At 33.9% G+C, this 17981-nt stretch overlaps 1 protein-coding gene across 2 annotated transcripts in view; it reads right to left on the reverse strand.

The window, feature by feature from the left end:
* DCAF12 (DDB1 and CUL4 associated factor 12-like protein) overlaps positions 1 to 17981 on the reverse strand; it is a 172876-nt gene that overhangs the window by 71947 nt on the left and 82948 nt on the right. For both annotated transcript variants that reach the window (XM_090391379.1, XM_090391380.1), the window contains exon 5: positions 15125 to 15185. In XM_090391379.1, the coding sequence (XP_090247505.1) occupies positions 15125 to 15185 (61 nt within the window). The remainder of the gene's footprint in view (positions 1 to 15124; positions 15186 to 17981) is intronic.

Raw genomic sequence — 17981 nt, forward strand, 5'->3', positions numbered from 1 at the left:
AATCACAGACTGCATGAATAACTTGCATGATTTTTTTTTTATCATGTCCTCTCTTTTTTGCCTATCAAATGAAATTTGTAAACAATTTACGTTCAATTTATTTCCTTAGGAGAGCATTACATAGAAGTGTTACTATCTTGGTCACTCACCTCTAGATTTTCTCTGCCATTTCCTATCACTAAGAAATCAAGTAACCAAATCTGTGCACAGTAGATACAATCAAAGCTTTATAAAAAATAATAATAATAATAATTTCCATATCTTTACCTGTAAAATGTGTTCTTTAACATACAAACACTGAGTCCCTGAGCTATTTTGTCCACTGTTGCAAATAAACTTCTCATCCATCATTGCTCCAAAATCCATAGCCTCATTAATTTCCTGCAGTCCGCTCATAATTATTATTATTATTACGCAACACCTCCAGGGAATCCAAAGACTCATCGAGGGAGGGCATCTACTCTACAACTCTCTGCCACCACCACTTATTCAATCCATGAACTACACCAACACCATCTACAGCCCGCCACCACTTTCACAGACAATCACAAAACTTCATTCCATTATATTCATTCCATTAAATTTAATTATGAGTGTAAATCAGCACCTAATCCTAAATACATATTTCCTGCAGTACAGCTCTGTCAATTATAATATATAGCTGGTAATCTATTTACAAAAATGCATAACTTTGTACTTTACCACATTAAACTGACAACCATTATCGTTTGCCCACAGTGTTAATTTACTGATATCAATTTGCAGTATTTCTAGATCACCTTTATAAACTAATTTTCCCTAGTTTTTGCATCATCAGCAAACAACTGCATATTTTCCTCTCAAACCATTCCCTGTATCCAATAATGTACATATTACACATGCAGTGGACTCAATACTCAGCCTTGCATTCTTCCAACTTCTACTCTGCCATATATTATTCATTGTCAATCTTCTTATCCATATCACCAGCTTCATATTTATCCCCACTCCCTCCAATTTAAGATATCCATGAAGTATCCTGTCAGATGCCTTTGTGAATTACTATATCATAGTATTCCCCATAATACTATGATCTAGTAATTTTCTTTATCCAACCCGGCTATCGCTTTATTATAAAACATGAGTAAATTACTAAAGCAGGACCTACTTTTCACATGCCATGTTGTCCCCCTAGTCTGTGCAGTTAGCCTAGTGGCTTTGTGTTTCACAACCATATGCCTGGGGAAGGAGTGTCCTAGGTTCGATTCCCATTGACAACGTGAAGAGTTTAAGGATCTTCCTCAGTCATAGCCAAGTTAGCCAGTCTTGGACGTGGACAGCAGGATTTTTTCTGCCAGTTTATCTGGGATTTTTCATCCCACAAACAGGAAAACCAGTCCCGTGACCACACAGGGATATAGTCAGGAATATTTAGAGGCATAGGGCTGACCATCTTATCCTTGTATTTCGGTTATGAAATCCAAGCATGCTTGGAAGGTTGTGGGCCTTAAAGACCTGTTAAATCCATTGGGATAGGGATGCTGTCCCCCTACAGAATATAATCCTATCACATATTACCAAATTTAACCAAATTTTCCAAAACCTTAACCACCACTCCTGAGATACTGATCATACTTGGTAATTTACTGTCTTGAAGTTTCCTTTATGTAACAGCATATTTTGTTCTCTTTTTCACTCCCTCAGGACCTTGGTTCAGAGGCACTCCCAATTCTCCTGTAGTCCACTCTGTACAATGTCACAACAGAGCCAGTATCATTCATTCCAGTAGCTCTAATAACATTGATATTTCATAAGATTCTAGGGTGCTTCTAGTTCATTGTTTCTCTTCTAAAACTGGTCACTGTCCCATGGCTCTATAATATAGTTTTGTTTTGTTTTTGCTTGGTTAGAAAGTATTCTACACTAGACAAGGAAATTATATTTGTTTTAATCCTTTATTGAAGTGCATAAATAAACAAAAAAGTTTGTGCATCAAGTTTATTCACAACTAGGTTACTTCACATTAGTTGCCTTAGTATCAAATAAGGCACAGAATATTTCCTTTTTAGCATGTGTGTTACTATGCATTATGGAGAGGATTACTACCAAGACCAATTTCAACCTTTATTGAAATTCTAACCAAGTGGCAAAAACTTCCATCTCTGATCCAGAATATCTTAATAATATGGTGATTCATCATTTTGTTGTTTGTATGTGACTGCTGCATTGATTTAGCTTTGAGTATCTCCACAGGCCATCTGTCACCAATGAGACCTCAATAACATTCAAAATTCTTCTGGGTAGTAATTCTTCCAACACATACCTGAAAGGAAGTGGACCATCACATCAATTGCCTCAGTATCTCATATATTATGAGATGAGGCAATTGATGAGAAGTAAACAGCCTCTACATAAAGTAGCCAAGCCATGAAGATATACTTCACACACAAAGTTTTGTTTGCATACACTTGAGTAAAAGATTAAAAAAAATTCTTGTCTAGTATAATGTACATCACTTGGACATTATGCTCTTGTAAAGTAATCACTCAGACCTCTACTACTTCTACTTCTATTATCTTCTTACCATCAGAATTCATTATAAAATATTAATATTAGAAACACATTTAATATTTTTATTGTCAATAGTTATAGGAAAACTCAAAAAAGAACAATTCAATTGAAAGCACATGATATTATGTGCAATATCGGCTGCAGAAGAATAGCTCCATCTACATCAACAGATATTCAAAATAAATTACAATCAACTGATTTAATTGATTATTTTTTAATTATAAACAAAACTTAATTACAATTATGGAACATATGAATAGTGAGCATATATTTCCAAAACTGAGAAAGTTTTAGATAATTGTTTTTGTGGGCTATGAATATGTGCTTCACAGCTTTCTTTGTAGAGTCTTTCTAGAAGAAAGTAACTTTTGTGTAACACTTTGGTTTTGATCCACTGAATTCTGTGTTTTGTAGATAAAGTGTGATTTGCTAACAAACCCAACTGGATTCGTTGGGTTTGTTAAGAGAAATGTATTCCTAATGTTCTTCCAGGAGAATTTGTACAGATCAACAAGTTTATCCATAATAATATAAGCGATAAAAGCAGGGGATTCTATAAACTCCAGGATAAAATAGAGGATATTTGTCTTGTGGTGAGATAAGGAATGTATGAAGTTTGCGAACTGGATAAGAAGGAACTTGTACATTAATTTTTGAAGTAATCTTACTATTTTTTTCAGAAATCCCTTAACATATGGAACACAAAATCTGGTAATTTCTTTTTGAGGAGGGTTAGGATGACAGCCATAATTATTGATTATTTTTGTGACAGTTTTTGCATTATAACCATTTGCACTAAAGGTAGTTCTGATAATAAACAGTTCTTTGTTTAAAAGAGAATTTGTAGAACAAATTTAATGAGCTCTGTTAACTAATGATTTGATTACACCATATTCTGACAAAGTAACGATGAGAGCTAGAATCAATGTATTTACCAGTATGAGTTGGTTTTCTATATATTGAGAACTGTCAACTGCCATTTTGTTGACGTAGAATGAAAACATCCAGAAAAGAAAGACAAAAGAAAGACGTAGGGTAAATCAAATTTACTCTACTTCTAGGGTAAATTTGATTCTTCTTGACTAAATTGAATTCATTTTTTTAAGAAATTCATGAAGATTAGACAAAGAGGAGTTCCATACAGCAAACACATCATCGACATATCTGTACCAAACTGATGGTTTAGGTGAAAAAGAAAAAAAAATTTCAAAATATGTTGTTCAAAATGTTTCATAAAGTAATTGGCTAGAGTTGGAGAAAGAGAAGATCCAATAGCTGTTCCATCGATCTGTTTATATAGTTTGTTCTGGCATCTAAAGTATCCTGAATTAATTACGAAGTTGAATAATTTTACAGTATCTGGAGGAAAGTCTTTGTAAAGTAAATCAATCTTATCTGTCATATAGGGATATCTGTAAGGAGTGAGACTACATCAAAACGTCTTGAAGCAAAAGTATGATGAATTTTTAGCCTCTTTACTGTTTCTTCATCTCAATAATAAAACTTCATCTAAGAGGCTATTAAGTTTATTGATTTGTGATTGTGTAGGGTCTCTATCAATGCTTCTGTATGTAAAATTATCTTGAAGTAGAAGCCCAAGTTTTCTAAACTAATTATTCTTATCATGAATTACAACTGCTCGATCTTTGTCGGCTTTATTAATAAATAGGTTTTTGTTACTTTTAGAGAAGATAAGGCTTGAAATTCTTTTCCAGACAGATTACATTCAGGAGGTAATGATTTAAACAAAATATACACTGCTTGAAATCTAATCTACATACAGAAGCATTGATAGAGACACTACACAATCACAAATCAAAAAACTTAATAGCCTCTTTGACGAAGTTTATTCTTGGGATGAAAAAACAGTAAAGAGGCTAAAAGTTCATCATGCTTTTGTAAAAGAGTGTGGCATTCCTAAATAACATAAAGATGTGCCATTAAGACCTATTATGAACTGCATAGGATGTCCTACATATAAAATTTCAAAATATTTATCTAATCTTTCTACAATTACTGAAAATTCTGCTTCCTTCATAAAAAACTCGACACAAATATTCCTATGACAGATACAATTGATATGCTTTACAAAGACTTTCCTCGAGATACTGAAAAATTAATCAACTTCATAATTAATTATATTTTAGATGCCAGAACAAACTATATAAACAGATCGAGGGAACAGCTATCTGGTTTTACTTTTTTCCAACTCTAGCCAATTACTTTATGGAACTTTTTGAACAGCATATTTTGGACATTTTTTTTTTGTTTTGTTTTCACTTAAACCAATGGTTCTTAACCTTTTTACTGGCCCGCACCTCATTGAACTTCAATTTACATTCTCGCACCTACTTGAAAGATGTGTTTTTTATTTGTTAGAAAATGAAATTTATTTGTTATAAAAGAAAATTTATTGCAAAACAATTTATTGTTGCTTTTTCATAATATTTTGAAAGCAGGGTTCCTTTTTTGAAAGGGCTACGTGCATGTCATCACTTGCATTTAAGCAATTTTGTGTTTTTGTTTTTATGTGTAAAAGTGATGAAAATCCCATTTTTGCAAAGATAGGTAGTAGCAAATGGTAGAAGTGTCTGCAATGCTGGCTTTGCCAGTTTGTGGAAATGGTTCTGAGTACACCAGAATTGTTCTAGATCCAATTTTTCAAATTTCATTTGAATATTTGTACTGGCTCGCATTTCAATAAGATCATCTTTTATTAAATTACCGTAGTTTATAGAATTAAGATCAAAAAGAAATGGATCCAGTATCCACTTCTGCTCTTTGCCAATATCTCCTGTGGAAAAATATTCATGAAAAAATTCAATCAATTGTTGCAAATGTATTAGAATTTCAGGTAAAATTGTGATTTTTTTTTTGTTTTCCAGAACAATTTAATCAAGCAAGGGAAAGTTTGTAAAATTACCATTTTCAACTTGACGTATCCAAATTTTTAGTTTTTCAATAAAAGCACATAATTTTTTAACAAAATATCCTCCTCTATCTTATACTAGAGATCGACAAGTTTTTCCATTATAACATAAACCACAAGAGCAGGGGAATTCCAGAAAGGAAAAACTTGTTGATCTGCACAAATTTGCCTGGAAGAACATCAGGAATACATTTCTCTTAATGAACCCAACAAATCCAGCTGGGCTTGTTTTGGTAGTAAACCAGGCTTTATCTACAAAACACAGAATTCAGTGGAACAAAACCAAAGAGTTACACAAAAGTTACTTTCTTCTAGAAACACTACAAAGAAAGCTGTGAAGCACACATTCACAACCCAAATCTGAACAAAAATGATTACCTAAAACTTTCTAAATTTTGAGAAAGTTTTAGGTAATAAACAATTTGGAAAATTTGGAGAAAAGAGCAAACTAATAATAATGGCAAATACCTGTTGGATTTCTGGTCAGAACATCGACTGGTTATTACTAACACAATGTTCCAACATAAAAATCTGTATAAATTCACATGGAGAGAAGAGGGAAGGAATAAGAAAAGTCTCATTGACTATGTTATTGTTGATAGTGATGTCTTTGCACTGGTGCAGAACTTCTTTTCATATTGAAAAGAAGAACATGTAAGAAAGTTTTAAAGCAAATAAAATTTGAGCAGCTCTCAGGTGCGAACAGTAGACTAATATATACAAACATTAAAAAAAAATTGAAATAGTTTGAGAACAGGAACCAAATCTTGGAGATTCAGTGGAAAGTCCTCAAGAAAACATTGATTCTGCCAGAGGCATGTGATGGGCTTGTCTGCAAGGATAAAAAAATCAGAACTCTGTGGTGGACACAGGAAGTTAGAGAGGCAGTGAAGGAAAAGAAGAAAGCATATCAAAAGTTCCTGGCCAATAAGTAAGCTTCTGTTCTTAGAGAATATACAGACAAAAGTAAGAAAGCTAAACACTGTGTAAAAGTAGCTAAACAAAAGTCATGAGAAGACATTGGTAAGAACATAGAAAATAAATATCACAAAGGTGGCAAGACATTCTGGAGGTTGTTGAAAATGCTCAGAAATTGAGGAAAGAGTGCTATAAAAGGAATTAGAGGTGATAAAAGTGGTGAAAAAGGTATCCCTGATGTATGGAGTAATTACTTTGAAAAATTGCTAAACTAAACAATCAGTGACAACATATTAAAAGTAAAAAACATTAGGAGTAAAAAACACTTAACAGGCATGCAATCAGGAATACATATTGATACTTGAAGTGAAAAAGCCATCAAAAGCCTGAAATGTAAAAAGGCAGTGGGAGTAGATGATATTCGACCAGAAATGCTCAAGTATGGAGGTATAAAAGTCTTACAGTGGCTGCACAGCATAGATCAGAAGGTCTGGACAGAGGGACAAATTCCAGATGATTGGAGTAGAGCTCTCATAGCACACATGTATAAAAAGGAAAATAAAATGAATGTGAGAATTACAGAGGTATTTTCCTGCTGAGTGTTCTTGGTAAGATTTATGCAAGTATAGTTGAGAAACTGTTGAGAAAGATTGTGGAAGGAAAGCATCATGAAGAACAAGCTCGATTCAGATGAAATGGAGGAACTGTCAGGATCAGCTTTTCACTTTACAACATATAGTTAAGAAATCATGGGAATATAACAAAGATCTGTATTTAAGTTTTGTAGATCTGGAAAAGGCATATCACAAGATGCAAAAGAAAAGCTATTTAAAACACTAGTTATATGGTGTCAAATGCATTATATCAAACAATACTTAGTTTTTATTTGAGTTGTAAGTCAGCCGTTAGAATTGAAAGAAGTACAGGAAGATGGTTTGATGTGAAATCTGGTGTCAGACAAGGATATACATCATCCTCTCTGTTATTCATTATCTATATGGATCACATTATGAAGGAAAGTGGTATTAAACCTGATATCAAAATTGGAGATGTTAATGTCAGCTCTTTACTTTATGTGGATGATGTTATACTTTTAAATAAATCCGGTACACTTCTGCAAGATTCCCTGACTAAATTGGATAACTGTTGTAATAGATATACTATGAAGGCCACCAATAACAAGCCAAGGACAATGAAAATAGGCAGAAGCATGAAAATATCCACTGCATTGTGAATAGAGAATCTATAAAACTAAAACATTTCAGCTACCTAGGCACAATTTTTAGTGATGATGATAAATTAAATATGGAAAAAGACAACGGAATCAACAAAACTGGTATGGTAGGAAATCAACTGAATAAATTTATATGGAATAAGAGAGAAATTAATCAAACACTAAATTAGCTGTATACAAGATAGTGTTCAAACTAACTTTAATAACTTATGGATCTGAAAGCTGAGTTAGAAATAAAACACTTCACCAAAGACCAGTGACCGCAAATATGAGAGTCTTGAGAAAGATTAGGGGCATGAACTAATGGCATCAATGGCAATATCATATTAAAAATGAGGATATTAGAAAAGAACCTGACATAATTAGCATCCAGGAATATGTTAGCAGAGCTAATCTCAGGTGGTATGATCACTTAAACAGAATGGGAAAGGAAAGATTAGCAAAACAAGTGTTCTCTGCCAGGTTGGCAAGAAAAAGACCCAGAGGAAGACCAAGATATAGGTGGATTGATACAGTAAAAAGTGCCATAGAAGATAGAAATATAAGATCTGATAATGTTGGAGTCTTGACAGGTAACAGATGGATTTGGAGGAAAATTGTAGACAGGAAGTTGGTAATGATGTAAGTTTTTTATGTAGTACTATCATAATCTGTACACCCCTTGAGGGTACATGTCAGGAATTTGATGATGATGATATTAACCAATACTCACCATTCATATGTTCCATAATTGTAATTTATTTAGAATATCTATTAATGCAGATGGAGGTATTATCCTGCTGCTGATATTGTACATAATATCACGTGCTTTCAATTAAATTGTTCTTTTTTGAGTTTTTCTATAACTGTATTGATAATGGATTATGAAACTTATCCAAAAATTTTACAATAAAAATATTAGATCTGTTTGTATTAATATTTTATAATGAATTCTTTCACTTATGTCTTGATTTTCAGACAAATTCATTAACATTATCCTTCGATACTCATTCTTCCTCTTACTTATTTAGCAAAAGATCTCTTTTGGATTTCCTTGATGAGATTAATTAGCAGGAGGATCTTGGAGCTTGAATTATTTGAGAACTACAAGGTTTTCTCAAAGGAAAAAGAGGAATGATATATTGTCATCAGCAAAACTAAGGATATGATTTTAGGTTAGTAAATGAAGGTTACGAATATACAGGAGGAATAGTGGGACAAGAACACAGAGCCATGGGGGTAACCCAACATTAATAAAGAAAGCTGATGAGAGGTCATTCACCATGACAAGCTATAAAGAACAAGAGAGGAAGCTGGCAATTCAATTGCAAATGACATTAAATCATAAGTTGAAAGTATGGTGAGGTCTTGATGCCAGACTTGATCAAATGCCTTGAACTTTTCTACCGCTTATGTCCAAAGGTGGTTAAAGTTAATGAATAGGCTGAGTGCTGAAGTAGTAATTACCTGTATGGAATGATTTAGTAATCATAACCTGTATAAATCATAGCTTATATAAAATGATGAGTCTTCTCCAACTTATTAAAGAAGAAGCTGGCCATGAATTAGCTACTCCATTATATTTGAAAGTCCTTGCAGGGACAAAGAGAGAGAGAGATGACAGTTCGATGATTGACTTATCACTCTTTTCAGGAACAGGCTGGCATGCGTCCATACTGTTGGTTAGATGACAGAGGAGTATGATAGCTTGTGGAGGCAATACAGGACAGGTATTAATTTGGATGCACAATTTTTCAGCACAACTGGAGGGATACTATATAGAACAGCGAATTTACTAATATCAAGACTAGTGAAGTCCTTTTTCTGATGTCCTCTAGGCAAAAGATTAAGGAAGGCATGCTGTAAGAAGTTTGTAGAATTGTCAAAGAGATGCTTTAGTTGTCTATATGAGATAGTGGAAAAATTAGGTAATATGTGGGTGATGTCACCATGGTACCATCAAGATGTGAGAGAGGTGAGAATAAATAATGGCAGAAGTTACACCCAACAGCAAGGGACCAGGAGGCAAGCTTTTTTGCATTTGATTCTTGTGAAATGTGCTTTGAATTTGGGAATAATTTTCTTACAACACTTTAGGGATGTAGTGTAGACTGTGGTTTTTAACTTGAATCCTTGACTGTAAGCTGAATTTTAATTTTGGATTGCTTTGGCATATACTTGGACGGGGGTAATCAGACCATGGAAACAAGATTAGAAATTCTAGAATCATCCTACTTGGCACCACTTTAGTGTCATAGGACATAAAGTTGAGAAATGACTGGGAAAGAAGATTGACTAGTAGAAAAGGAAACATGGAGAAGGTATGGTCAGAGTTTCTAAGAGGAGAACAAACATCTACAGCATATTTGGAAGGAAAGTTAATTAACTGAAGGATGACGTAAAATATCTATATACAGATACCCAACATGTAAGGGGGGGGGGGACAGAAAGGAATTTTTAAAATTTTGTTTTTGATTCTATTGTTAATTTGCTTAAAAGAAAGAATTTTTCATTATTAATGATAATATAGAAGTTATAAAATGAGCTATAATGACATGCTTTGTCATTATAATTATAATGACATAAATATTATAATTCATTCTATATATTATTATAATTCATTTTACTTGGTGGGAAATATTATTAAAAAGTTTTAATGACTGATACTGAGAGATAAAGAGATGATATGGTTTATTTGAAAAGATTCTACTAGTTTCGTTGAATTGATCAACATCTTCAGGTATCACAATCAAAGAAATATATAAAAAATTACAGAGACTTAAAATTGCATTAACAGAACAAGTACAAAAGATAGTAGTGCATTTGAAAACAGAATGCGAACTTGAGTTCCAAATAAACGTAGAGTACGCGCTGTCATGAGTGCGCCAATACTGAACAGAGGCAACGTCTGCGTCAGAGAGAGAGAGAGATTAAAGCTTAGGCTGTTATTGATATGGGAAGAATCTAAAGAAATTTCTCTAGATTCGACAATCTTTCTCTCAAGCTCATCATAGCACACATGGATGTTAGAAGTTTGCATCCAGTTCACAATGTGTTGGTGGCTTTCGTCTGAGTTAACTGAAAAGAGAACGTGGCTAGAGAGTGCGCTGGCTCTAGTCCTGTTGTAGAGATATCTCCTACAACAGGACTAGAGCCAGCGCACTCTCTAGCCACGTTCTCTTTTCAGTTAACTCAGACGAAAGCCACCAACACATTGTGAACTGGATGCAAACTTCTAACATCCATGTGTGCTATGATGAGCTTGAGAGAAAGATTGTCGAATCTAGAGAAATTTCTTTAGATTCTTCCCATATCAATAACAGCCTAAGCTTTAATCTCTCTCTGACGCACACGTTGCCTCTGTTCAGTATTGGCGCACTCGTCACAGCGCATACTCTACGTTTATTTGGAACTCAAGCTAGCATTCTGTTTTCAAACGCACTACTGTCTTTTGTACTTGTTCTGTTAATGCAATTTTAAGTCTGTAATTTTTTATATATTTCTTTGATTGTGATACCTGAAGATGTTGATCAATTCAACGAAACTAGTAAACTGGTAGTATCTTTTCAAATAAACCATATCATCTCTTTATCTTTCGGTATCAGTCATTAAAACTTTTTAATATATATATATTTAGTGATGCCTCAGCAATGCGTTTTATAATGATCACTTTGATAGCAGCTGGAACTGTTGTTCATATAGTGGAATTAGTTAATATATTTAAGTTACCATTTTATTTCACTGCAAGTCATTAATTTATTATGAAGATCCCATTTACATGGATATTGTCTAAAAGGTTCTGTTCCTTTTTAAACATCACAATTCAGGTGGAGTTTAAAAAGCTTTTTTTTTTTCAATTTCTTTGTTTTTTAGATTTTATACAGCTTGTAGCTTTGACTTTTATAAGACATGGTTTCGGATAATGATTTCTTTTACTTCATATAAGAATCAAAGTAAGAAAGCATTATGTTTGAACATAAGTCCTTAAGCACGCATAAGGCAAGATCACAAAGTGTTTAGAATGTTTTTTTTTTAAATCCAAATAATTTCAAAACCCTTTCATTCGCATCTCAAAGGACGTGTAAGTCTACATAGAGTGAAACAGCAATTCCTACATTATACTTGCACTAAACTTTACATAATGACAATGTTACATGCAAAAAATGTGTTTCTAAGGTAAGGTCTTAGATTATGAGTTTAACATATAAGATTGCACTCTTAAGCCAGGATCAAGTGGTAAAAGTTTCAAATTACAAGTTCAGCAACTTTCTTCGATGTGCAGTCAAATGCATTCAATTCTACTGTTAATGAAGTAGGGATGATCTCTGGTTAAGTGATTCTGAGCTAAGCATTTTCATATCCATAGATTATAACAAACCATATTTATTGCTTTTTTTTTTTTTAAGGAAGAATGTCATAATGTCTCAAAATGAGTTGGTTCATTTACATATATTATTTTTTTGACTCCCACCAAAGAAAGATTGTACACCTATAGTACATTAGTACTGTGGGCATATGACCTACAATACTAATGTACTAGTATACTAGGTTAAGGTTTTTCTATATTTATTTAAATTAATTTTATACATTTTATTAGTTATTTTTACATAATCCAGAAACCTTGCTCTAAAGACCAAACATGCAACTTTTTTCAAGCCATTACAGGCCTCCAATAAGCTGGTGATCTCACACTGGACAATGAAATTCATCTCCCACCTAAAGACAATCTGAACACCCATGTCCAAAGTAAGATTCAAACCCACTGATGTTTGGAGAGCAGATATAAAAACCGTGCTGGAATTTACTAAAGGATTCTGATTATTATTATTATTATTACGTGACACCTCTAGGGAATCCAAAGACTCATCTAGGGAGGGCACCTACTTCACAACTCTCCGTCTCCACTTCAATCCACCAATTACAACGAACCGCAACTACCATCATCAATGCCATCTACCGCCCACCACCACCACTAGTATTTTCATAGACAATCACAAACATCCATGCCCATGGCAAGATTTGAACCCGCAGCCTTCTGGCTGGAGAGCGGATACGCTAACCATCCAGCTGACCGGATTAGGTGTATTCTTCTTTCAATCATCTCTTAATGACTGTTCACCATGTTAATTCTTTGTGAAACATCTTCATTGATGCACTTAATAGTTTCAGATAGAATACACCTGAAAAAGCATGATTTTAGTCTCATCTTATTTTTAAACCCACTTTTCAGACTTATCCTTTCTTCAATAAACATATCAGATAAATAAAAAATTTTAGAGAGGTTTTCCTATCATCTCCATATGAGACTAACTAATTCACTTCAGCTGAACCCTTATAAATGTTCCTTGCATCCTGGAAGAGATTTGAACCCAGAGACCTATGACCAAAGAGCAATGTCAGTATGTGCTTGGGAGGTAATAAGACCTATTGATTCTTCAATTGTGTTATGAAATAGTGTTTCCCTGCTTTACCACCTTCAATGAAATTTAATCAATACCTTGGTAACTAGATCAGAGATGATCTACACATACCAGCCACTGAATTAGAAACCTTTATTCAGATGTATGTAAATGTCACCAGCAGAATTTTTAAACAGTTGCCTAGAACATATGCATCGCCACATGTTCTAGGCAACTGTTTAAGAATGCTGTTAGTCAGTAATCATCAAGTGTTGATACAATGAGAAAAACAAAGGATATCTTTTGGAGTTCAATAAAGGGCTTATTGTGGGTATCCATCTGGCTGGAAGAACCATGATTTTGAAAACAGCAGAATTGACTGTTTTTTTCAAAATGTGAGATATCCCAAACGTAGAGGCATAACTGTGGTTCTAAGGCAGTCTCTCAGGAACAAGATCACAATTGTCTGAGAAGGCTTGTATGGACAAAGAGAACTTTCTGTAGACAACAATTGACCAAAGAATTTAATGAAGGCTGTTCCTGATCCATATCTCACCAAACTATATGCAGAGAATCGAAGGGGGATTGGTACTGGCAGTCACTAAAGGAGGTCCAACATAGCAGTAAATAAGTTTCTAATTCAGTGGCCAGTATGTGTAATTGCCAAGCTATACATGCATATGTGCACTCAGTTACCAGAATATAAGGAAACATTCCCTTTATGCTAACTGAAATCCACCAGTAAGTCATGATTAATGACATGTAGCTGCCACCTAGTTACAGATAAAGCGGTAAACTGTTTGAACGTTAAAGTGTGTATGTGTGTTATAATGAACCAAAGGTGCGATTCCAGCAACTCTGAATGGAGAATAATAGTGAGAACTGCAAACTTACTCAAACATGTGGTAGAATGAGCCATTCCCAAGTCAGAGTATCTCAGAGATAACTGTCCTTCTAGGATGCTCACAAAAGCAGGCATCTGACCAGAAACAGCAGCTAATATTGACAGAATTGTAAAATCCAAGACATGCTAGAATCATTTACAATGACCATGTGTTACAACCGGTGGCTATGAGTGAGTGTATCTGAATGTATCAAACACTGATTCTGAATAGGATATATGGACAACTAGTGAGGATAGAACACAAAATGAATCTACAGTTAAGGTAAGTGAAGGAACATCAGCAGTGAAGACCTAAAGACAAAAAGGTCACATGGAATGATAAATACCAGTTCCTGCCATTTTTATGCAGATAGGGTATGGTGACAACAACATAGACAACGACAACATCACAGACCTATTATGCTTGATCCCAACAATGCAACACACAGTGGAGTAAAGGCTTCTCTTGGTGCACACCTAGACATTTTGAGACCAGTAGAACAAGAGCTGAATGGTGTGGTTCCTACCTGGACATCACTGCTAACCAAGTACACCTATTCATGCTATTTACCTTGATGTTACAGACAACTGCAATGGATAATTCAGCATGTCATCCAAGAATGTTTACAGGAACATGAGATTTTACCAATGGATTGTCCCCCCTCACATTCAGCCACTGTATTTCAATCTTACTAAGCAATCTCTGAGATGTGGTAGAATGATATATTCATAAGGACCCACCAGAAAATCTACTAGAAATGCAGATAGCAGTATTGCTAAACATTACAGAGTTTATGTCCACATGTATCAAGACTTATTTGAACAATGGTACAAACACACCATTAGGTGGCTACCTCTGATAAACTGGCCATTCAGTGTATTTTAAAAAAAGTCAATATCAACTGAGTTAACTCCTTGTATTTAATGCTTCTAAAAGCAATCTTCTTATGGAACTGTCTACTAATACAGTTCCATACGAGTTTCAAAATTTATTCACCTAAATTCTCATAAAAAATTATAAAGCTAGGATGACATAGTGGTACAGTCTATGATTTAAGACAAGGATATGATCCACTATTAGCAAAATTTTGAAAAAAAAAAAAAAAAACTACCTTACTTCTGAAAACAGGTTGGAAAAAAAAGGTAAATTATTAGATGGCTCAAACTAACTACAAAAAAAAAAAAAATTATCTGCATCATCATATTTGCAAAACAAAGAAAATGGCACTTACCAGAAACAAAAAATTCATCATCTAGCCATTTTATATCAAATATCCAATCTTTATGAGCACCCTAAAATAAGCAATTACAAAACAAATCATGATAATATAAATATTCAATAAAATCAATTTAAAGGCATAAATGAAAACACCAATCAAAGTTTCCTATTCAGATAACCAATAATGCCAATTCCTGTTACAATATAAGCTGTGAAGTAATTTATCAAGGTGTGCAATCAAAGTTATTTTTGTTTTTGTTTTTAATCACGATTTCCACAATATAAGATGAAAACCTATAGCATATTAATATTATAGATGAGGTGGGGAGTGAATAACCCGAGTGCCCTGCTCAAGAGACCAAACAATGTATATCTTTCTCGTGCTACTTAATAAGCAGAGTAGCAGTAACACACACCCGACAACAAAAATCATCTGCTCTCCAACCAACCAACAGAATGGGTATTTGAATCCTACTATGAGCATGGATGTATTATGACTGTCTTTAGGAGGTAGATGAATTTCATCTCTCACTACAAGACCACCAGCCTGCTTATTGGAGACCTGAAATGGTTTGATAAAGTTCCATGTTTGATCTCTGGAGCAGGATTTCTGGACCAGGCAAAAAAATAAATTTAAAAATATACAAAAAAAAATTATAAAAAAAAAAGGGGGGGGGGATTTTAGTCCACCCACAGGTTTACAGCCTGTCATAGGTAAGAGTCACAAAAACTTGGTACTGCTTATGACTATTAATATTTATAAATTTTTATTAACGTTATTTACTTATTCTAGAATCATAATAATGCATGTTGGCACAGAAAATGAAACAAAACAATTCAGTATTAATTATAAAGAATAACAAATATTTTATTTCATTCTCAGTGTGTAAGAAGAATTTAAATAACAGAAAGGTAACAAGTAAACAACCAGCTAACAAACCTGGTGGGGCAAATAATCTCCATTCTCTAAATGACAAGTTGAAAGTTCAAATTCCACTGTGAACATTGATGGCTGTGATGTGGAATTCATACGTGTTTATGCACACGCACATGTGAAGAGTTAAATGTCAAGCAAGAGATAATAAACTATTCATTAAAATACAAAGGGATGAGGGATTAAGCACCTTATGTAAAGCTAAGAATTCTTAACTCATCAATCTGATTCAGGCTGGGACTACATATAATTACTTCTGAGCTGCTTCAACAAAATGTTTATCCACAGCATCTGATGCAGACAAAAAATTATAATTATACTCATCATCAAATTCTGATATGTACCCTGAAGGAATGTACAAGATACTATGACAGTACTATATAAGTTTACATTATTACTAACTTCCTATCAACAATTTTCTTGGAATTAGTCTACTATGTCATCACCAACAATTTCCTGATATGTAACCTCAAGGGAGCCTCAGGCCTACTATGAGAGAACTCCATGAGTCAGTTTACATTATTATTTATTATTTGTTATAAAAAAAAAAAGAAAACCATGAAATCTTGAGATCATTAGCTCTTTCAAAAATAATGGAATATGGACCTGACTCAAAGATCTACACAGATGGCTCCAAAAATCCAGTGGCAATTCTGGGAATGCATACTCATCTATGGCTCTCAAAATACAGAACTAAAAACAACTTACGGTATTGAATGCAACTCATACCATGCAGAATTAATAGCCATTAACACAGCACTGCAACATTTGGATAAACAAAACCCAAAGGAATTTATATTTTTCACAGATTCCTTAGCAGCCCTTCAAGCAATTAAGAACTGCTATACTAGCCATCAAGAAATGCTTAGAGACATAGCAAAAAACAAAAACTACATAAGAATTCCAAAATAATTTTCCAATGGATCCCATCCCATGTAGGTTTAAAGGGAAATGAAACTGTAGATGAAGTAGCAAAAATGGCTGCAACATCGATTGATACCACAGATTTCGATCTTTTTAAAACCACTCAAAAAGAAAACATAAAAAGAACGATTCTCCAGGACATGACTCACCATTGGTATTCAGCAGAAAAACCAGGGGCTACCATCAACTCCAAGTTTAATCACTGTGCCACTACCATGATCTCTTGCCTCAAGACTGGCCACACACACAACCATTCAAGTTTAGCAATGGCATAAGTCTTCCCCATCTTCAGAATCTGTAACATCAAGGAAGCATTACCAATGCATCTGCTAAATTGTATGAATATTTCCAAATGTGAACTTTATAACCCAGAAAATGTGCTGTATAAAATACATGAATTTGACCACTATGATCTGGTGTAATAATACCATGGGATAATAATAATAATAAAAAAGTATTAAATCTTAAAGGAAATCTTCACATCAAATGCTTTGCTAATCTTTTCTCGTCCATTCTATGTAAGTGGCCATAACACCATATATTAGCTCTACTTCCACATTCTTGAATGCTAGCAATGTCAAGTTCCTTTCTAACAGATTCATTTTTGATATGATTTTTTTCATTAATGACATCTGTTCCCTTCTTTAATTTTTCTCAAAACTCTCATACCTGTGGCCTCTAGTCTTTGATCAAGAGTTTTATTTCTAACCCAACTCTCAGATCTATAACTTAAAACTGGTTTGAGGACTATCTTGTATACTGCTAGTCTGGTGTTTCGACTAATTTCTCTCTTATTCCATAAAAACTGTTTCTAAATAGCTGAAATATTTTACTTGTACTATGAGTTCACCATTGAGAATGCAGCTGAAGTTTTCTATGTTCCTGTCTATTTTCATAGTTTTGATCTTTTTGTTGCTGATTTTCATGCCAAATTTGTTATAGCTGTTATGCAATTCAGTCAGAGAACATGGAGTCTTGTACTGGATGTGTTTAGGAGTACATCATCTGAATG

The sequence above is a fragment of the Typopeltis vanoorti genome, chromosome 4 (genome assembly GCF_054136105.1).
Source record: "Typopeltis vanoorti isolate ZY-2024b chromosome 4, IOZ_Tvanoo_1.0, whole genome shotgun sequence".
NCBI classification, from domain to species: Eukaryota; Metazoa; Arthropoda; class Arachnida; order Uropygi; family Thelyphonidae; genus Typopeltis; species Typopeltis vanoorti.